The 23,350-nt window shown below is 37.8% G+C and overlaps 1 protein-coding gene across 5 annotated transcripts in view; it reads right to left on the bottom strand.

Moving 5' to 3' along the window:
* Positions 1 to 1,734: 1,734 nt before the first annotated feature.
* ano2b (anoctamin 2b) overlaps positions 1,735 to 23,350 on the bottom strand; it is a 38,254-nt gene continuing 16,638 nt past the window's right edge. For all 5 annotated transcript variants that reach the window (XM_084110730.1, XM_084110731.1, XM_084110732.1 and 2 more), the window contains 11 exons: positions 18,084 to 18,158; positions 17,378 to 17,579; positions 16,528 to 16,639; positions 16,262 to 16,319; positions 15,797 to 15,897; positions 11,888 to 12,033; positions 10,081 to 10,233; positions 9,919 to 9,971; positions 8,226 to 8,407; positions 4,266 to 4,371; positions 1,735 to 3,099 (listed from right to left, as the gene is read on the bottom strand). In XM_084110730.1, the coding sequence (XP_083966856.1) occupies positions 2,731 to 3,099; positions 4,266 to 4,371; positions 8,226 to 8,407; positions 9,919 to 9,971; positions 10,081 to 10,233; positions 11,888 to 12,033; positions 15,797 to 15,897; positions 16,262 to 16,319; positions 16,528 to 16,639; positions 17,378 to 17,579; positions 18,084 to 18,158 (1,557 nt within the window). In that variant the 3' untranslated portion in view covers positions 1,735 to 2,730. The remainder of the gene's footprint in view (positions 3,100 to 4,265; positions 4,372 to 8,225; positions 8,408 to 9,918; positions 9,972 to 10,080; positions 10,234 to 11,887; positions 12,034 to 15,796; positions 15,898 to 16,261; positions 16,320 to 16,527; positions 16,640 to 17,377; positions 17,580 to 18,083; positions 18,159 to 23,350) is intronic.

The following is a 23,350-nucleotide window of genomic DNA, read 5'->3' as shown; positions in this document are numbered from 1 at the left end:
CACGTCCGAGACTTCGACCGCTCCTACATGTACTTTATTAAACAGGTGAGCACATTTACATAAAACTAATCAATGTTATATAGTTCAACAATGATAAAATGTTAGAATATGATCTGTATGTTATTCTCATGTTGATCTAGCTTACTGCTAGTCTCATACAGACAAACAAACACATACATTTCAACACATTCAAATGCAGTTTAGTGTGCTAGTGTAGGCTAATGTTAGACCAATGAAACAGCGATGCGTTACCTCACAAGTTTAATTTGTCTAATAAACTGACCTGTGAGTTGTAATTCTGCTCTTGCGTGTAGTTTGGTAGAATGAAATGTCCGTATTCCTTTTATATCCGCGTCGCGTGTGGAGCTGATAGCTGTCTCTTAGCAATCCCGAACTGCTTCATATCACAGTCATGATAAAAGCATCGATGTATTCAGTCATCCATAAACATTATTAGATCGGTCGGCTTGACGACATTGTTGCGTCATCAAACTACGCCTTTGTTATTGTAAAGAGGTTAGCGACCCCTAGTGGAGAAAAATTCCATACTGTGGCTTTCACTGAATACTTGCCAGCTAAGAAATAAATAATTATTACCTTAGGGTCCATCTGTTTTCAAATCCAGATCATTTAAATATATCACAACATTGATGTCTGTCAGAAAATAACATGCACAATACACTGTATTTACGCGAAGCAGAGGTCCAGCGAGTCATAAAATAGCATAAAATTCTAGCAAGAATAGCAAAAAATAGCATAAAACCCACACTACCGGATGTTTTCAATAATTTTCTATTCTTGACTGATCTTTTTGTAATAGATGAACTGTTAAATGAGTGATTATGAGTCCCTCCAATTTCACTCTCATATGCTGATGTAATTTTATATGTTATAAACTTTACAGGTGATTTTTATGAAATAGTGTGATTTTTATGATATGATTTGTTACATTTAATTACCCCTTAGCAAATTTTGACTCATATATGTTTATATATGTTTAAAGTCATGTACACTTATTCAAAACTTTGTATCAGTACATTTTTAAAAGCTAATAATTTGACACTTATAATAATTTCTAATTTCAAAAAAAGTATTTCAAACATTGCATCGCTTAATGAACTTATTTTGCTTTTGCCTGCTGCTGCATTTATCACGTGTCAGTAGTCAAATCTGACCGCCATATCAGCCAGTCCAACTTTCATATCTACATAGCAACCAGTAGAGGCCGAAGGGGATAAAAACACGCCTCAACCTTAGATGCCCGTCAAATGAGTTGGGCATTCAAGCTGGGCTGGTAAGTTGCATGGCAGCAGTCCTCTGGACTTGAGCTGCTTAACTTTTGCTCACATCTCATACTTTTTAATCTGTGGGAAATACAAATATTTATGTGTATTTTTCAGCCTGGTTTTGTAATGAAACTATAAAGCACATAGGATAGACTTCATGGTAAATGCCAAGATCTTAATCCTCTTGAATTGTAAAGTCCAGACCCCAGGGATAAATCAAATGTGGCTCTGAAGTGAAAACACAAAAAGATCAAAATCCTGCCCTGGTAAATCTGAAAAAGAGAATAGAGAAGCAGTGTCTACTGGGTAAAGATAGCTTTGTTAAGCATGTGTGCCAATCATCAGGGTATTACAACAAACAACAGTCAGGAACACAAGTGAATTGACCCTGCGGGACTCGTAGCACAATGCCTTGAGGGCGAGAAAGAAAATCCACTAGCGCATAATTGGGATTAAATATTTATTCTTCTTGCATGAGTATTAAGTCCTATGAGGCATAGTGAATGATGACTTGATGGCCAGATGTTGGCACACAACATCCATCCATGTTTCCTCCCTGGATGACTGTAACCCCCCTTCAACCTTCCCACACCGGTGACGGCAAATTCATGGGAGGATTACAGATGACATGGCACAAAAAGACCAGCTGCTCCACAATCATTAATACAGCGAATGCTGTGTGATCCCAATCTACAGCCCTGCACTTTATCAGAAGGAGGCATAGCATAAATATATGGATTGACAAACTTGAGTTTAATTACATATTGCCTTAATGTGTTACATTACGAGAGGGCTGGGACGTTAAAAAGACAAAACGCCACACAGTTCACAGAATACGTCGCAGTACCACATCGTAATTGTGTTCTTTGCATCTTACCTTACTAACACGCATCATAGTCTTTATTAACCCAACAATGGTCATATTGATGAGAACAAATACAGCCTACAGTGACGCTGTTACCTGAGAAAATGAAGGGTTATTATTTGCCGTTATATGCTACATCTCGTGGACAATGTGCAAAGCAATTTGCATTTGGACAGCATGTACAGATTACGCAACGTCACCAAATGTGTGAAGCTCTTTATGAGTTTGTACCGACAAACATCCTCGTTCAAGAACAGATCAAGGAGAAAAACATTCCAAGAGACCCGCTCGTGTTCCTGTGCTCGGCGAACGCCAAGGCATATGAAATGACTGCATCTGCAAGCGGTCCTATTGAAGCTCAAGTTTGTGTTTCAGATGTCCCTGAAAACGCTAGGAGCATCTGAGGGTTTAAAAACAGGCATTCAGACATACAGTTCAGAGACCAAAAGGAGTGACAACACCTGATTCCCAAAACTCCCAACACAGAGCCTCAAACTCCGGCAAATCCTCAAAACTTAGCGCTCAGGCACTGTTAAACACGCTCCACCGGTAGACTCATCTTCTCTCGCCCGACCTCCTTCACACGGCCGTGTGCTGGGTGATGTCGCTGCGGGGAGACATGGACATCTGGCGGGTGAATTGGCTGAAGCTTGCAGCTCGGGGCCGGGTGCGGGGAGCTGTGGAGCCCGGGGACGGGGCGGAAAGGACCGGTCCAGGGTGGGTTTCCTGAAGGGGCAGCGAGGTCTGATCCGACACCTGCACCTCATCCTGCTGGTCTTTGGACAGATCTTTAGAGAACAGGCTCTGGATCAGCTGCAACTTCTCCTTTTCCTCGTTTAGGAAGACGTCCACCAGAAGAGTCTTCTCCTTCTTCAGCTGCTCGCTGATGTTTTTGGGAACGTCCGGGATGACCCAGGCCACCAGCATGCTCATGGTTATCACCAGGTTCTGGAGTGGAAGAACACGTAAGTTTATATATTCATTCATGGGTGGGGAACAGGAGATGATACACATCAGTGGCTGTGAAGAAAACATATATCTTTCTATTCAATAGATGGAGGATCTTTTCCACACCAGACAGCATTTTAGGTATTGGCACTCTGCCAGTGATGTCTATACATTGAGTTCCTGATCATGAGGCTTTTATAAAAAAAAGCAATCTCATATGCAGTTTATATATACATTTCCGTTCAAAAGTCTGGGCTCTGAAAGATTTTACGTGTTTTTGAAAGAAAAAGTTTCTGCTTTACAAGGGTGCATTTATTTGATAAAAAAATAAATTAAAAACAGTAATATTGTGAAATATTATAAAAAAAATGAAAAAATGCTTTCTTTTGGATATATTTTCAAATATCAGTTATTCCTGTTGTGATGCAAAGCTGAATTTTCAGCATTATTACTCCAGTCTTCAGTGTCACATGATCCTTCAGAAATCAGTCTAATATGCTGATTTGCTGCTCAAGAAACATTTATTATTATCAATGTTGCAAACAGTTGCACTGCTTAATATGTTTGTGGAAACCCTTTTTTTCAGGATTCTTGTGTGAAGTTCAAAAAAAGAACAGAATTTAACAGAAATCTTATAAATGTTTTTACAGTCACTTTTAATCAAATGAATGCATCCTTGCTGAATACAAATATTAATTTGACATTTAAACATTTGAATTTTGAAGTCAAAGCTTTGAGTGAGGAAAATACTGAATTTAAGCTTCACAGCCTTGGTCACAATGTACTTTGAAACAACACTGAAGTTGAATGACATTTAATTTTGGACTGAACTATTCCTTTAACTGTTTGGTTTACTGTTTAATTGCATTTCAATAAAATTAGTTTCCACCCACAAATGCTGACAGCAGGACATTTCTAATGAGTTACAGCACTTATTCTGACCACCATAAAGTATAGACCATTTTTCCTAACGTGCAAAGGCTGCATCATTTATATGTGGTTGAACCTCTCATATTGCTGAGGTAGCTATTGTGTGGCTTTTACATTTACGTTCCTCCATTCAAACAAAGTCAATTTACTCTGGATTTTCTGGCATTCACTGGGTCAAACTGTTGGATGTTAAGAGCACGCAGATTTGGGCGTAATGGTAAAATAGTTGTTTGTACCTGAAACAATATAACGAAACCTAACCGAGCGGCTAGAACCGACCAGTACTGTTTAGAGAACTGGTACGCCTCAGTCGACCATGGCGGTTCTCTGTAGTCCTTGTATCTGAAATGAAAAGAACAGGCATCCCGAGTCATTCTAGGCTAATTCATCTCCAGCGAGGTTTGCAATAAAAAGAAACAGAAAATTTAAAACACATGCTCAACACATGCTTCTAGAAGGCTACAAAGGGCAAAACAACACAACAGCAGTATTAATTATGATGAAGATATTTTAAAGTGCAAAAGAAGGAACTGCATCCTTAACTATTTAATTGTGTAAGTGGATTTGTTTCCTCTTTGGGATACACTGCCAGCTGTTACTTTTAAATAGTTTAAAACCATATAGTTGTAGTAGGAGGAGACGTTCTTGGTCATATTTTGATTATCTGTTCAGGATCAGACTGAGCTGGCCTTATTCATTAGACCAGGCTGTTTCCAAATGTTTTGATTTCCTCTATTGAATTATTAAAAGTAAACTCTGAGTCTTTAATAACGTACTAAAGACGTTGCTTTCATGGCCATATACAGTAATCTATGTGGAATGTGTTAGACTGCATGGTTTTGATTTCCTCAGACAGTCAGATAGCTTCATCTAAAGACACGATCTCTTGGGTGAAGTCCTTGTTTGGTTATACTGGTCCAGAAAGGACAAATCTGGTGCAGTAAAAACATGGGCTTGATTTGTTCCCCAACCCTATTTTAGAACACTGACAAGCTTGCTCTCTTGCTCCCTCTCCATCTATCTGTCCTCTTAACAAACAGACTGAGGGTCAAAGGAACCCAGACATCAGATTGCCACTTCTCTTTGGTCCGAGTAGCTGATGTCCACCAACAAACGAGCGTAATCTCGTTCTCAACTGCTTGGAGCAGAAAAAGCAGACGGGTTCTGATAAGAGCACTTTTCTTGACATGCTTCTGATCTGTGTTGTGAAGGCCGCCCGAGATAATCAAAGCAGTGGTGAGATCTCACACGTCAGGGTGATGGAGTCCCATCTAGAAGTTTCTCTCTGTCTCTCTTTCTTCCATTCCGCTGCCTGCTGTGATTTGGGCGTGAGGGTTAAATAAGTTTGTTTTCATGATCTTAACAAGAGAAAATTCTTTCCAGAGAAACGATGAACATTATTACTATCATTATCAACACAAGCAAACAGCACTGCTTCGTTAGAAAACCTTTTTTTTTTTTTTTTGCATTAAGATAGTTACAAAACTATTTAGGCCCATGCGGAATCTGTGCATGATTTTCCACATTTTCTGCTCTGACAGTGGAGGAAAATCTGCAGAATTCTGTGGAACAGATTATTGTAAAATGTATTACTAGTTGTAGCTAAATATCTGGTAACATTAGTTAACTACACCATGAACTAACAATGAACAATACTTAATGGTAATTTCAATGTTTGCTAATACATTTTTAAAATTAAAAGTTGTATTTGTTAATATTAGTTAATGCACTGTGAACTAACACAAACAATTGTATTTTTATTAATTAACATTGAAAAAGATAATGAAAAATAAAAAAATACATATTGCTCACATTAACTAATGTTAACAAATGAGTCCTTATTGTAAACTATAACATAATATCTGTAAAAAAAAAAAAAGAAACATGCAAAAGGCAGGAGTTTATGTGAACGAGAATTCTGCAGAAGTCTATTCATTACCAGGCCTGTAAGGAACCTGTGACATTGCAGTAGATTTCCAAAGAATGTGTGCGTGTCTGTTTGTTCAATATTTGTGCTTTCAGCTAACTACAAAAGAACTGACGAGCTACACTCCCTATTCACATTAAGCCGATTGATCCAGTTCTTCGTAATTTACCACTGAACTAAATACACTGAACTGGATAGCATGACTAACCTGGTCTGTAAAAGAACCATTTGCAGGTATGGAAAAAACACACACTAAAGGTGTGGACAAATTTGATGAAGAATCTCCCCAGGCGCCATCCAAGAGGATCAGTATGTTCAGACCATTATAGCTTCGATACATGTTTATGTAATATACAACCCTCTGGGCTTCTTCGCCCGAAAACTTTTTATTACCTATATGAACACACAAAAAAATCAAGGAGATGATTCTGATATGTTAAAGGGTCGTAAAAAAAAAAAGTCACACTTAGCTTCCTCCCGCCCGAAAACGGGCGACATAGGAAATGAATGGGAAATACGAAAAAATAGGAAAACTCAGAGAAACTTTTGGTGGTACAAGCTACAGATCAGCCACTGTGCTGAAAAAAAGTGTACAGCAATGAAGGGGTGACACTCTAAAACATCAAGAGTGCAAATAAGACACCCTCCCCCCTCCACACACACACCCACACACACAAACACACACACACACACACAGAGAAATGAACTGGTAAGACTGAAACAGCAAATTTGCCCCAAACTATATAAAAATTATATAATCATAATAACTCCAAAACTATAGCAAGGAGAGTCAAAAGGTAGGTATCGTTTGAAAGAACTTTTTTTAAATTTTTTGAAAATATAAATTACATTACATTTGGACATTGTCCTGCCAAGAAACAGCAGATAAAAGACAATATATATATATAATTTTTATTATGATTTTGCATATCTTTATTTGTCATGGTAGGAGGGAAATTATTTTTTAGTGAAGTCCCCCTACATGTTAGCTGCATCTGGATAAAAAATTAATAATTTTTGGATAAAGGAATCAAAAGTTACAGCATTTGGAAAAGAGATAGCCTTTTTGTACAGTCTTTGACACCCCCTCATGGGCAATTTTTTCTCCATGAAGAATATCTTGTCATAAAAGCAATAGATTATGTTAATTTTGGGCTCATTTTAATTGTAATAATATGCTGTAAAAAATGAAGTGCCATTTTCAATTATCTGAGAATGTTTCATGAGCTGTATTATGTTTTTGACACATTGCAGTACATTATTTTATAGATTATGAAAAAAAAGAAATTCTATTTATCAGCAAATAACTCAGCAATACTCTTATTGAAAAATAAGAGTTTTTCAAAGTGGATACATTCACTGTAAAGTTCAGACTCTAAGCTTTCAAATGACATCAACTTTGTGTTAATCAAGGCAAGATTTTTTTAAAATATGGTAAAGAATATTTTCGCAGCTAGGTGGCGCCTGCTGGCGGTACACTCGGTTTTAGAAGGATTACTCGGCACTCGTTAGGAGTTAATAAATGTAATTAGATGCATTAAAAAGCTGAGATCCTAAGCTTTAAAATGATATATAATTTGTGTTGTTCCATTCAGTGGTTGCTTAGTAATACATTTTTTTCTTTCCGAATGGGAATAAATCAAATAAATAAATAAAAAAGCTATAGGCCGCCTATAGGCGGTTATAGGACATGACACAAATTAATACATTTTGAAGCCACTAGATGGCGCTCTTCTCACTTGAATTTTTTTTTTTTTTTTAGGCCTGCACTCTATTTTGATGTGAAATGTTGCATTTATTGAAAAATAAAATAAAATAAATAAAATTAAAATATATATATTAATTCTAATGGAAAAAATAGCTCATAAAAATTATATAATTAATGCAAAGTATCATAAAAAATTCTAAAAATTCTAAATAATAATCAGAAAACATTATAGAACAAAAATATATTTGATTGGTTATCCTGGGAAAAAGTAAAGTAAAATTTTAAGGCTTCGCCCGTTTTCGGGCGGGAGGAAGCTAAGTGTGACTATTTTACGAAGAAGCCCAGAGGGTTAAGACGTGCAACTGAGGGGTCCTACTGCTCTTTACGACCTGTGTACTGTCCTACAAAGAACCAGCTTGATGTGAACAATCAGTGCTTGTTTAGGCTGGTTAACTTATTACTGATGATAATGTTCATGGTTTTGTGCTTGGCAATGGATGTTCAATAAATTGTTAGATTTTTTTAATCATAGTTCACAGTAATATAGTTCATTTTTCCTACCTGCAGACTGTAATGTCTTTGCCGAGACTGGAGATGGAAGGCACAGTTCCAGGTTTGAAGTTGCTGACATTAAAGTAAGAGAGCGTGTGGTTGATGAAGCCGTGCATGGTCCCTGTCTCGCTGTATATGTACTGGTAGACCAGGCGAGGGATGAAATCTGATGTGAAGGAGATGACAAAAGCCTGAAATGATGTAAGAATATGTAATTAGAATGTGAACAAGCAAGTATCATTAAAGGCATAATTCACCGCTGACAAATGGGTTCAGTTAAATGTTCAATTAAACTTTGCTGCCTATGTGGTAGAAAGGTGAAAATAATTGACAGGAGAAACAAGAGAAATAGGGCTGTTGTCTTTCCTTTTACTAATTGTAAAACCTCAACACGCATAATGCATTGGGCATGTTGCCATTCAAGGCCACTAACAGTCTGCTCCTATTGAATAGGCTTGACGAGAGTCATTGCTTAAGTAGGAAATACTTCTTTGCAAACTTTTAGCCACAATGGTGTAGACTTGTATTGCTCCAGGGTGCAAGAGTTCAAATGTTTAGTGGGAGTGAGTTACAGTATTTTGGGGTTTCCAGTGAAGGATTCAGCGCGTTGTAGGCAGTGGCTAAAGGCTGCAAAGAATCATAAATCCAGAGAGGAAAAGCTGAAAAACCTTTTCAAACTGGATGACAATGAACATGGTGTTATAGGCCAAACGGAGAGGAAAAAACTGAAAGAATCTGCCGTTCTGTCAGTTAATTGGGAAGAAGAGGAACACCCCAAAGGCAAAACACCATCGCATTCCGGTAAGAAGGCTGTTGCTATAGTATTTTAAAGAGTAGACAAAGTACAATCATTTTCAGTGATAACAGTTTTGTTAACCTTCAGTGGCGACTGTCTGTGGCCGGGCATACAAAAATGCGGAAGTAAAATCTGTAGGTTTCACAAAAGCCCTGGTGCTGTCAATAGTCCGCCGAATTACATGTTTTGCATCATCCAGCAGACTTTTGCTGACAAAATTACAGGAATTTTTTGGTCCGGGTAACACAGAGAAAGAGAAAACATTGTTCATTTACACATACAACTGACATTTTAACAATGCAAACGGGGTTGAAAATCAGCAAACTTAAATGTTCAGAGTCAGACCGCTATGGAACACATGCAGAGCGGTATCATTGATAATAGGTGGCATTTAATTGGATTTAAGAGCCAGTTTATAGCTGTAACATTAAACGAATACTTGATTTCTAAAAGAACAGCACAGCTGGACTGAATCAGATGTTGGGCTGCTGAGTAAATATGGTTTCCTTAATGAAAGGTCAAAGAGAAGCTGAAAGATCTTTACCAGGTTTGCCATAAGGCTTACTTCTCATTTTGGGAACATCACATCTATTAAAACAAATCTGCTTGGGGTTTATCATTCAATTTTGAGTTGAAGAGACATGCACGAAGCAAACCGTAGGGTTGAAAGAACATCCGTGCAATGCTAGAACAGAAATTGTGACATGAATTGATTTCTTCCATGAATAATGTGAACCCAGTCTGAGAATCTTGTTCATCTAAGTCTTATGAAAACAATAAGAGGATCTCTTTAACAAGGATGAACCCTGGGGTCTTTATGAATCCCTGTATATAATAAACTTTCCATTAAAAGGACTTATATGTCTAGCATATGGTAAGCAGCAGAGTTATATAGAAGAAACTCACATTGATGATGACTGAGAACTTTCCCAAACCACTCAAGATGTTGTACCAGATACCTGTGAGGAAACATTTCAATTCAGAGGTTTAATTAGTAGATCCAGGAACGAGTCTGATTCAGAATGCAAGTGAATTGTTGTGGTGTAAATATTGATATGAGATTTTCACCAATATCTTTGGCCCTCACGGCATCTGGCCTGCGAAGCTCAGTGACGAACTTCTTGGCGTCGAGCCGGATCTCGATGATATTGTTTAAGAGGGCGAAAAGCGGAGCCAGCGGGAATGAGGCCACAAAGAGTGACACAAATCCAAACTGAATGACTGCAGATTGGAAAACAAACATGGAGATTACATGCAGAGACATTTGGATTATAAACTGGAGTTTGACTGATGTGCGTTGGAGAGCAATTCTCATGACTGCTCGTGTCTGTTACCAGGCATTAAGATTTTGAAATTATACAACTGTCGAATTCTCACTATTAACTATTAACTATGACTTTTGCCTCAATAAACCCCTAATTAATGCTTATTAATAGTAAGGTAGTTGTTAAGCTTATTGGTATTGGACAGGATATGGTCATGCAGAATAAGACATTAACATGTGCTTTTTAACAGCCAATATCCTACTAATATGCATGATAATTAGCAACTAGTTAATAGTGAGAATTGGACCCTAAACTAAAGTCTTACCAAATATCCTTATACAATATGCTCACAAATAGCTCAAATAATTATGAAAATAGGAAAACTGAACACCGTGATTGTTCTAGAAACAAACTTTCGTTCTAATTTCTAACATTACCAGAATGGGTGTCAAACACCAAGCTGATTATTTGTCAATCAACAATACATGGAACATAAGCCTTGTGGGAATCGGCATTTCCTTCTTTGGCTTGATTGACACATGGGTTTTTTTTTGTGCAGCAACCAAACAATGATTTGAGAGAGATCAGGCTGGAGGGTATCCTACATAAACATCCATATGACTGGGTCTCATTCTCCCACTCTCACTGAGAATATCTTTTACAGTGTGTAGGTGTTGATCTCCCACAAGTGTTATTACTGAGGGTCATAAGTTCATCTTCAATTTCTCCCCAATCGTTTCTTTGATTCAGAGAGTCTCATAAGTGTTCCTTGAATGAAAAACAAAGTTTTACTTGGCAGTGGATTAAAGCATCCATGCATTTTTGAGAAAAGACTGAGGTGCAGGTTTTCTCACGCATATGTCGCCGAAAGAATGTTATGCAACTCGCAGGCACTCCAGGGACTAAACCGTCCCACATCAAACCACTCAATCAAATCATGATAAATCATGATAGGGAACCATAATAAACTCTGCAGATTATCACAGAAGACAGTGTTGTGTACCTGCATTAAATTTTATATAGCAAAATACATAAAAGAAAAATAAAACAAAAAATTGTTTAAGAGCTGTTTCAAACTTGTTGACAGAAAACTATTTTTTACAAATGTGTTAGGAAACATCTGTTGGCGTCTTACGTTCTCTGCATAACTAGGTTGTGTAAATGCAGAATGAATAATAGTAATTCAAGTTTGGATTGGTTTTCATATGTTTAACTTTGCTGTTTACTAGGCATTCAGATGTTTTGTAGACGCCGTCACGTCAGCTTACATAAACACTCAGTTGTGTATCACTGCAAGCCACATGCTAGCGAATGTAGGCCCTTTCCCGGTTGTAAACACAGATGTAAGGGGCAATTGGTCTAATTCACAAGCTCATTCATAGTTGTTACCCTTTAAACCATTAAGAAACTCTAATAACTAATAACGAGTTTTAGCATCTTTCTTGAAACTCTGGGGCGTGTCAAATCCAAAGACCAAAGCATTCCTCTGACAACAAATCCTGCTGTTCTCGCCGAAGGGGACAAGTTAGAGTAACCAGATGTTTTTTTCACAGCATTTCACTCTGAGGACGCTCTACTTTCGCTTTTACACACAGTTGAGTTTCACTCACTCATCTCCATGTATTCAGGTGTGAGTCCGTCAAAAGGCTCCAGGTCATAGTCAAGATGCCATTGTTGACGGCGACCCGGCTGCTCCACAATCTCCTTGGGGTCCCGCTCCTTATCCTTGAGCGTGCGGCACAGCTTCTTCAGCTTTCTAAAGCGGGATATGAGAGGGAGAAAGAGAGAGAGACAGATTGTAAACACACAAACCGTTGCTATAAACTTGACCTTGCAGCCAACATGACCCAGATTTGATAGTGAGTCAAGTGTCAGGTTTGTTTCTAAGAACTGCATATGAATTTTATGCAAACACATGGCTCATCAACATGTGTGCTTTGTTTATTTTTACGGAACTACTATTATTGCTCATAAATAGAGTTGGATGTTTTTTTCCAAAATGAAAATGACTGCACTTTTCTTGTGCTACAAACTAACTTGAGGAGGTATTATTTTTGGCTATATATATGTAATATCACACAGAAAACATATTTGTGTGATATATACTGTATATATATATATAACACAGAACGCCTTAGAATGGGCAAACATCACTAATTATTTTTTAGAAAACTGTTCTTATGACATCATATTAAACTTCCTTGTGGCTTCTGAGCTTTAACTTAATTTAAATAAAGTGCCTGCCCACTTTTTCAGCGGCATTGCTTCTGGAGGTATTTTTTTGCATTCATTTCTACCATAGGGATGTTTAAAAAGTATTTGTTAAAGCGTTATAAGTCATGGACCAACCCAACCAACTTCAAGCTGAATCATAACATTACAAACTTTGATTTGAAGCAAAAAAAGTATTTGAAAATCAGACAAAAATACAAAGGTACAAGACTGTGTACTTAACGGCTTTAGTGAAAGAAAGAACTACAATCCCATGATGCATTGCAAACAGCACAATCAAATTAAAAATGATGGAGACACATAAAACTACTCATTTTAAAATGTTGATTGTATATATAAAAGCAATATATATATACAAATATTTAAGTATTTTTGAGAGCGTTGTGAGATTGACTCGGATACATCATTCAAAGTGAGTGAATGATGGTGACTACTCTCTGATTGGTGTAATTTTCTGTAGAGCATCATGGCTAATGTAGTCACCACAGATTCCACTGTTAAACAATTATTTTAAAAATAAGTTGAAATAATGCAGGATGATGGTTTGAACAGAAGCAAATGCCATCAATTAACAACATTGTAGCTCACAGTAGGTCTGTCTTTAAAGGTCATAAGTTAAAAGTCAGTTTCCCTATGGAGAAAATGAATGGGGTTTTTACTTCAAGAACCCGACTGTTGCTCTCTATTCCTTTGAGTGAATCAGTTCAGTGATCTGGCATGAGAATGAACTTGGCCAGATGTTTCATGATTAATTGGTTAATAAACCAATTAATCATGAAACCAGGGACAGACCAGTTCACACATTTTGATTCACACATACACAGAAGACTCAAAATAACTTTCTGGTAATCTCATTATTGTACACATCTGTTCACTTGTTTCGTATTTTCCTTCAAACCACACAGACACAAGGCTGTCTGTTCCAGCTTGGTTACATGGAAAATAATAAAAGCAAAAAGAATGCAATTCTCTAAAGCAAATTAGTCAAGCCATACAGAACGTTCTAGCACATTAAATCCCTCAATTCAATGCTAAAAACCAAGAATACAAACAGCATGACTGTAGGTCCTACATGTGTCTGTTACAACAAACACCTGAAAGTACCTACAAGAGCCAGTGGAGATCACAGGACCTAAATCAGGATCAGTTGGTGGTGACCCTAAATAACTCCCAAAGTGTTTGGATCTATTCCACATTTAAAGACAAACCACTCATAAACTTCTCATTAAACAGTTTAGGATTTCAGCAAAGAGAAGGTTGCTTACATAAGTGGGTTTTGAAAACAAGGTAAATTGATATAATGACCCAAGTTGTAAAATTCAAAAGCTCAATGTAACAGGATATATATTTCACCCTAAAAGCACGCCAGCAAACATGCCATGCAATCACAACCACAACATACTTTAACCCCATGTTTAAGTCATTAAAACAGACATAACGCGCACAGGCATCGCTGTGTTCAAGCCGTCGTGTTTGGAGAGTCCTCATCAGGAGAGCAAGTGCGAGAGCATGACAGCTCACGTTGGACTGGCCAAATATAGTGGACGAAATGGTCCGTGTGGTCCATCCGTCTATAGCTTATTAACACTCCCAATAAAACCCTCCAAATGCATCTGCTGCATTATTTAGTCTCCAAAACTACCGCTTTTTCCAGCACATTACTTTTTAATGCTCGCCTTTGTATCATAAGTGCTTTCCTCCATCCGTGATAAAGCTCTCGTTTACTAGCTGTTGGAATGAATTTGCATTTGGGAATGTGTTAAAATGACACGCAAACCCCAACTGGTGGAAAACGACTGGTCAACTAAAACAGACCTAAAAAAAGATGAAGCACACTTTTAAACATACAAGGCTCTGTTTTTAGCATGCACATTATTATAATATTGTGGGATGGCATTGGTCTGTGGGGAGATTAGATCTATTAAGTAGGTCAGGGATCTTGAGTTGTCCTGGCCTCCATCATGGTACGTTTCCACCAAAGACCACTTCTGTGCGTTCCCCCCGAAAAAAGAAATTCAAGGCGAGTATTTATAGAACTGCACGGGAGAATGGGTTTGACATTGTTCTCCCCTCATGGGCCATATTGCTTTTTTGATTTGCATTCTTAAATTAACTTAAGCACTCTGAACAACCTCAGAGGTGAAACAGGAAGATAGAAAGGTCAACTGCAATGACAATTTTGTGGAACATGCCAAAACTTGTAGGCGCAGACTTTATACATGTTCACACATGGTTTACAACTAGAGTGAGGGCGAACAAGACAAGAAAGAGGAAAGATAGAGCTGATTTGAACTCTCGTTACTCAGCTGTCAATCAACTCACGTTGAGTTGCTGTTGTAGTTCATAAAGAAGACGTTTTTGGGTTGCATGCCGCAAGGGACAAAAGGAAGGTGCCTCGAGTGTTTCTGGCCACCTCGGCCATGGGAGTGAGTTGAGTGAGTTCATTTAAATTGACCAAAATGCATGGCAATAGAGATAGAGGTAGAGATAAAGCACTCTGAGTCATACGATGAATCATAAATAAAAAGTGCTCAAGTTTATCAGATAACTCGCAACAAACTGTATGTTTCAGAATTGCACACATCAAAGAGATCTGTGTGGAAATGAAATGGATATAGAGAAAAAATAAACATAGAGAATAAGTTGTAGCTGGTGTACTTGTGAAGGACGAGGATAAATAGGTTAAAAAGGGATTTCCACAGAATGGAAGTCCACGACTCAGAGGTCCTTTCAGCCACCCAGGGGAAATCTCGTCCCAGATTTTTGCAATCGTTCCATATGCACTATGCAGTATTACTGCATGCATACCACACACTCAAGGTACCTGTGATGATTTGTCTCTGTGTTTACATGCTCTGCAAGAACAGACTTAACTCCATATGATACCCAAATATCAGTCACGCTGATTTGCATTTTATCTTGTTCATTAATGACGTGGTGCGGCACTTGTGCAAACATGTGAAATGAGACAGGAATCCAGTTTAATAGAGTACAAGGACAGGCATGCTAGAAGGTTTGCCTGTGTGCCAAGAGAGAGTAAAAGGAATTAAAGAAAGCAAAAAAACAGCAAAATAAGACAGAAAGTCATGCAGGAATTGGAGTAGGCAGTTTGAGAGAAGATCACCTTACAATCTCAGGATTTGCTGTAGCTATAAACCATTTCGGCAGGAGCAGTATTTACTGTTTATCTGAAGGAATGATCTTTCTAAAGTTTCCAGATAGAAAAGCTATTTTGTTTAGTGGTAGAGCTTGTTTTATGAGATCCACTGAGAGGAGTGAGAACTTACGGAATGCCGATCTCAAAGATGTTATTTTGAATAAGCTGCTTCCCCAACATGATGATACTGAGCTGGATGCAGAGTTCAATTAGACAGCCACCAGGAGCACACTGGGAAGAAAAGGTAAAATATGTTATTACAGTGTCATGATGTTGAATAGACTTGCACAATTATTATTATTATTTTATTTTACAGTACAACTTTAAAATTACAATACTACTATTTATGGCTGTCTTTCTTGGGTCATTTTCAAACCTTAAACCACTGAGCTTTAAACCTTAAACCACTTTTTTTGACAACGGTTTATAAGTGTTTCTCATTACAAGAGAAGATGGTTGGAGCATATTTGGAGATAAATTGCAACCTTTGCCGTTTCATGATTTATATTTTATTTCGATTAATTGTGCAGCCCTAACACTGAACATGGTGTTGTAGTGCTAATCAAGGATGCAACAAAAACAAATCCGTACTCACCTCTTCCATACGGTAGTCATTGAAGACATAAACGTAGTCACCGGGGCGGCCTGCAAACCTGTAAAAAACCCATGAATAAGGGTCACAGGATATATCTCACCCCAAGAAAGGAAGTGCCAAGGGTCACATGCCTGTCTTATTTGAAGCCAGATGTTTGTGCTGCATTCAGACTTCACATTTACCAGAAGCTAAATATGTGCGTGTTTGTGTGCTTTTCTATTTCTCATACAGTTAACAGTTTTTGGGAGTTGAACTTGTCCACCTACCTCCCTTTGAAGAAGGCCACATAGAAGATGGGTGCATAGGCATTCATGAACTTCAGGAGGAAAGCCTTCAGAATCAGACGCTCCTCAAAGTTGGTCTCTGTTTTAGGGATCTCTGCAGACATATTAAATAAATTATTAGGGATTTAGACAAATATGTTCTGGATAAACTGCAGACAATTACAAAAGCTTGTATTGTGGCAAGCATAATAAAAAGGGGTGGCTTGGAAATTTTTCCCAACATGTTTCTCTTTATCAACATTAGGTTGAAGGTTGAGAAATTGAGCTCTTCAGAAGACCATATGGTTGAGTTTGGGAGGGGATTACATGTTTTCTGGCATTCCCTAAATCTTCATCTGCCACAACAGATTACAGGCCGTGCCACATTGGTTTTGGCAATAAATTCACCATATTTCATTAATAGGCTTGAGAAAGAGCCCAAATTCCAGTAAGTCTGGTAAAACATATTCAAGCATGAATTAATGGGTTTGGAAGTAGGTTAAAGCATTAGGGTGAGACAGACTGTATGTGGACTTTAAGAGTAAAAATCAAAGAAGTACGGGCAAATCTATGTCTTATTCACGAGATGATAACACATGCTTTCTCCTTTTCCTTCCTTCCCTACATATCCCCAAAGACTCTCATTTATTAAAACGTCTCTAAAGGAAATCTCGGTGATGGCTAACTGACAAGAAAAGTTTCTCCAACGTTCCTGGAGTGGCTCGAATCAAAGATTCATGGCGTGTGGGTGAGCGAATAGGGGAAGAAGGACATCCAAAAAAAAGAGATAAGTTGACCTAAAGTGATGCACATCAACAATACAGAGGCTGTAATATGGGTGGTCAAATCTCACCCAGTTCTGTGAGCCAGGCAGCCACCATGCCGTAGATCTCGTCTAGAATGAGGATGACCACCAGGTTGATGATGACGGCGGTGGCCGTGACAGTCACTCGGACATTGGACTTGACATCTGGGTCTGGGCTCATTGCCATGAGGGCGGAGATGGTGATGCGGTAAATGATGACACTGAACACGGCAGAGCACGTCACTCCAAACTACAGGCAGAGAGGAACAAGAAACAGTGGATGAGAAATAAAATATGGGCAAGTAAGAAACCATTGCATCAGACAGGAAGGCTAATACTTCCCTTATGAGGAAATGGAAAGCTTATTTATTCAGCTTTCAGATCATGTATAAATATCAATTGCAAAAAACTGACCCTTGTGACTGGTTTTGTGGTCCAGGGTCACATATTAATTCAATTAAAAAGTGCAATTTGTAATAATGTAAAATTAAAAGTTTTACTTTAAAGTACATATTAAGACTATCGCAACTTCCATATCATGCTGACATTAATAATTTTTGATTGTGCTTTAAAGAAGTACACTTATTTTGATGTGGTAACATTAAAGCACATGTAAAGTAGACCATTATAATTTATATTGTTGTGTGTAATTCGAAATTACAATTAAATTTAATATATTGTAAATGTACTAAAGTGCAAATATATTTGGTTTTAATAGAAATGACCATAAATTGATTCTTTTCTCAAGAGTTACCATGAACAGAATGGAGGAAATGTTGATGAAATATCCAGGCAGTCTGTCCCTCCATGTTAGCTTCTCGTGTCCAGTCTGTGAAGGGAGAGAGACATTTAAGATTACTAATGGAAGCATGCATGCTGTTCACTGTTTGAAAGCGTGTTTCTGTTTTTCTGGGAGCTTTGCCTCTTTACTTTTGAGTTGCTTTTAGAGTGACTCAGAACTAGCGGAATAATTCAGCTGCCCACTTGTAAAAACATGACAACATTAAGGCCATTAACACCTGGCCTTCCTCTAGAGTGAGGACTGTACATTCCGTACATTCAAGAGATAGATCACATCTCCAAAACATCCGGCCAACACGGAAGACCTATTTCAGTGAATAAAACAACTTGAATATGCCAGCTTTGCATATAGATCAAAATCCTCATCAAGCCAAAAACAACAGGCAGCAGTGGAGTGAGGGTGGTCTGTTCCCATTGAGATTAGTCTTCCTTCATTGTCAAAATTTCGACAGTAGTCAAATCATATGTTCCTCTTAGGAATACATGTTACAAACAGCGTAAAAATGGATTCAGCTTTAGTTCTGAGGAAGGGAGGGAAATGAATTAGCAGGCCACAGAAATGTTAAGAGGCAGCTTATGTGTCTTTCAAGTCATAAAACATGCAATGAAAACAATATCCTTTATAATCGAAAGAGTGTTTGACAAACCTTCTGAGAACATTTTTCTAAGTAACAAGTGCACAAATAGTTCTTTCTGTTTACCGTCTGTAGCTACTGTCTAACCTCAAAAGTGATTGATTTAATGTTCAACATTCATTTGTTCTCTGTCGATTCTAAAACAATTTGAGGTTATAAAGCTGCCAAGCTAATGGCTACATTTTCTAAAAGGCACCAGAACACAAAGCACACATAAACACTGGTAGAGATGGTGAATGTCATTTCATCAAGTACAACATCTTTGTTGATCCTGGAACAACATACCAATCAACCAATCAGATTTGAGGGACAAGTTTACAGTTTATGTCAAGTTTATGCTAAGAACCAGGGTTAGAACGTCTACATTAGTGTTATTCACCTCATTTCCCTCTGATTTTAGGGATAAGTTATGGGGAGGGTTATGTTTAAGGGTAGGGATAGACGAAACTATTTCTGATACTATTCAGTAATGAATAAAACATTTTCAACTTTGTTGCATGCATTCTGGGATTGCCATATCTGTGCAGGATATATTCAATGCTGCAGAATTACAGTTTGGCTTGGCAGTGGAAGTGTGCCTATGTTGCTGTCTAGCTATTTGTTGATAAATGGAGATTTATAGGGTTTTGCACGGTACCAGTGGCAACAGACAGATCAGATATCTACCTCCTGCAATTAGACTCATTATGAGGCAAACAGCACCACCTAGCACAATGCATGAATAAACCCTGGCACCCAGGAACTTGCAAAGTGTAACCAGGCACAGCCTTCGAGATGCCACAGCTTTAGGGTTTCCAGAATAATGAATGTGGGTCACGAAATTGTGATCCACAGGCTCAGCTCACAAACCCTCACCCTGTAATGAGAGGAATTACTGCAGGTCTGCGGTCTCACCGGTTGCTTACTCTTCATTACGATGCATGATGTTATTTTTGGACAGGCTGCGATCGCCTCTTAAAATGCGAAACTGAGTCACACTATTTCACACTAAGTTCATGGGAAGTATCGCTGTATTTGACACAAGGGCAAGCAGAGATGACTGTACAAGCTCTATACAAATATACTGAGGTGCCGTAAGTATTTAAGATAAGAAGTATAAGACGTACTTAAGTATAAGAAGTACGTAAGTATTTGAAAAAAAATTTGTAGGATTTTTACTCAGAAATTGCTAGTAAATTTCACAAATAATTACAAAGAAACGGTAACACAATGAATTAAACATGAAATCTTGAAGTAGAATAACTGATAGTATTTTCTTGTAAAATATACTCCAATAATCTTTGTTTTATTTACAGCCTATTTACAGTGTAGGCCCACATGAGATCTACACATTTGTTCTCATTTTCTATGCTGATTTGTGAAGGAAAATCGCAAATGGATGTAAATGCAATGGATGAAAACGGATGTAAATACATTAAAAATGTATAAATGTGGGCCGTTTGAATTCCGCTGAAATCTGTGGATCTTTCTGTGGATTTCCGCAGGCGCAGATGCCGTGCAAGCTTTGCAATAAATAACAAAAACAAACGATGCCTGACAAAAGAATGCAGAGGAATGGCGTTCATTATTTATGTAATCAGCCACATCATGAAAAACTGTAAAAACAAAAAGAGAGAGGAAGGAAGAAGACAGGTGGCATAGTTTTTAAATAATTAACACCTTTTATTTTTAAATTGCACATTTGATTTGTCAGAGAAGAACTGAGAAATTATACTTAAAGGGATAGTTCAGCCTAAAATGAAAGTCTGTCATCATTTACTCACCCTCAAGTTGTTCTTGCACAACAAGAATTTCTTTCTTCTGCTGAACACATTTTGAAGAATGTCGGTAAACAAACAGTTGATGGGGTCCATTGACTTCCAAAGTATTTTTTTTCCATACTATGGAAGTTAATGGTGACCATCAACTGTTTGGTTACCGACATTCTTCAAAATGTCTTCTTTTGTTTTCAGCAGAAGAAATAAATTAATACAGGTTTCGAACAACTTGAGAGTGAGTAAATGATGACAGAATTTTCATTTTTGGGTGAGCTATACCTTTAAGTGGATCAATGGATGCAAAAAATTCTCAGTTAAACTATTTGGCACAATAAAACTACAGTATGTAAAAAATATACTTTAGTATATAAAAAAGGGAATGCATGAACTGAATTTTTTTTTACCTTGAATGCAATGCGTCACTTTGGATAAAAGCATATTCCAAATGCAGAAAATGTAAAACGTAAAGAAATTCCACATTTAATTTTATTAAATGTTGTTTCAGCTTTTGGAATTGACTGATGAAATTAAGAAACTCAGGAGATTTAATTCATTGGTTTCATATAAAATGTGAATAAACTGCAACCAAAGAAAAGTGTCAGTGTCATTGTTCCTGTGAAAGGCATTGTGACAAAGGAGGTTGATAGATTAAAAAAGTGGGGAGGATGGTTGACATGTGATTATGTGCTTGCGTGATATGGGCGGAGGACAGCAGCCTTTGTCTGTCTGTTATATATTGGATATAGATCAGTGGATTAATTCAACAGCTCGTGACTGTAGAGTGGGTTGGGCTCTACCTCTGTGTACAACAGCTGTCGGATGGAGAATATCACTTCCTTAAGCTTAAGTCAAGATGCTGTGCAACTTTCTTTGTCTTTCATTTTGGTTTTTGCAGAAATGTTACTCAAAAGACAACAAGATAAAGAAAGGTAAACTCATCTTTGCATAGAAGTTGTGACATCTACAGCTAGCATTTACACAAAACAAATGGAAATGCTCAAAAATGATCAATCAAACTCATTGTAACATTCAGTAACGGTTCTTTATTGGCATCTATGATAACCTTTAACATCAATAGAACCTTTCCATTGCAAAACATTTTTAGATTATTAATGTTCTTCACATCATGAAAATAGTGGTTCTTTTAAGAACTGTTCACTGAAAGATTCTTTGCGGAACCCAAATGTTTTTTCTTTGGCATTGCTGCAAAAACACCCTTTCGGAAGCTTCATTTGTAAGGGTGTATATAAAACCTACACATCAGCAACTTTCCGACTTGTGGCCTTTTGTAATGGGATGATCTCTTCACTGATGAGACTTCATGTCAACCTGACATCACCCACATTGATCTGGCCAGCAGACATGAAAATGTCAATGGGCTCAAGGTTTTGTTAGCGCGTGGTCGCCACACGCTCTCTCACAAACGGACTACACACAAGCATCCCAACTAAGCCCTTTGGGAAATTAGTGACAGGATCACCAGTGTGGGGATTTCCTCCACGCCATATGTCGCTCTGCAGAGATGCCGTGTTCACATTGACGTCACTGTACGCCCCCTTCTCTCAACCCCCACCCTCCAAGCATACTGTAAGCCAGAGACGAGAGAGAACAAGAACCGGAACCACGCCAGCGCCCACGCTAGCAACCTAGAACATGTAAGCCGCCACATATACGGCTTTACACAATACAGAAACATTACAGAAAGGATTGAATTTGACTTAGAAATACACACGCACAGCCTACTAGTGAATATTTCAGACTGGTGGACTGACGAAAATAGCTTCTATGGTCTTTATGAGCGATAAAAGAGGTGAAGGTCCATTAAGAGCGGCTTGACTGAAGATTGTCTTTTGGGCGTCGGGTACTGAAGGGAATAATCTGATGTGAGCCCCATCTGACACATCTGAAATCCCTTTAAAATACACTCTCATCTCCTTCCAGCTCTCTGCTCTGATCGGAGAAGACCACCAGAGCAGGATTATACGCAAAGAAAACTACATGCTTCAGATCATTATCTTTCTAATAAACGGCTTGTGCAGGAACACACCAGGCATCATCATGATCAGACACTAATAAAATCAGAAAAAAAGTTGCTGCCTTAAATTTTTAAGTACAATCAACTTGGATGTTTAAGTCATTTCAACTTCAATTACATTAAACTGACTTAAAAAATGAGTTTAATCTTTTATAACTTATAAAAAAAAGTAGAAAATTGCTTAACTTATTTTGATGAGTTAAAGTTAAACTTATTATTCATGTAATTTGTTACAGTGTATAAAGGTTTTTATTACATGACATTTAGGGCAAGGTAAATCTGAATGAGAAGCACAATACACAGATGTTTACTTGCTACCGCTTCTATCTTAATATCTTCTGAATATCTTTGCTACAAAACTTTCAATATTTGGCCAAAGAGAGTTTTAGGCCTTTGGACCCAGAGTGAACTGAAGGCAGAATGTATTAAAAAATTCCATCTGCATTGGAAAAGCACAAATAACAACTCAGTTAGAGGTCAATCATTTTATCTTCTCCTACTGAGCCAAATGCACACTTTCAGGAAGCAAATGCAACTCTCCTTCTCAAAGATAATAAGGAATGTTCCCTTACTTTGCTTCTGGAGGCGATGAAAACATTTTGTTCTAAAATTAACCACTAAGGGTGTGCTGCATTTTATTAACAAATGTCACTAATGTGTCCTAAAGATAGCTGCCAAGATGACATAGTTATGCGATAAAGGCTTTTAAAGAGCCGAAGATAAGAGCAAACCCAACCGAGCGTAAGAGGGAGTGGGATTCGAGTGTCCCGTGTCTCCATGGAGATGTGAGGAC

This window comes from Abramis brama, assembly GCF_963993115.1.
Source record: "Abramis brama genome assembly, chromosome: 4".
Classification (NCBI taxonomy): domain Eukaryota; kingdom Metazoa; phylum Chordata; class Actinopteri; order Cypriniformes; family Leuciscidae; genus Abramis; species Abramis brama.
The sequence above is the reverse complement of the archived record's forward strand: the minus strand, read 5'-3'. Positions and strand labels throughout refer to the sequence as shown.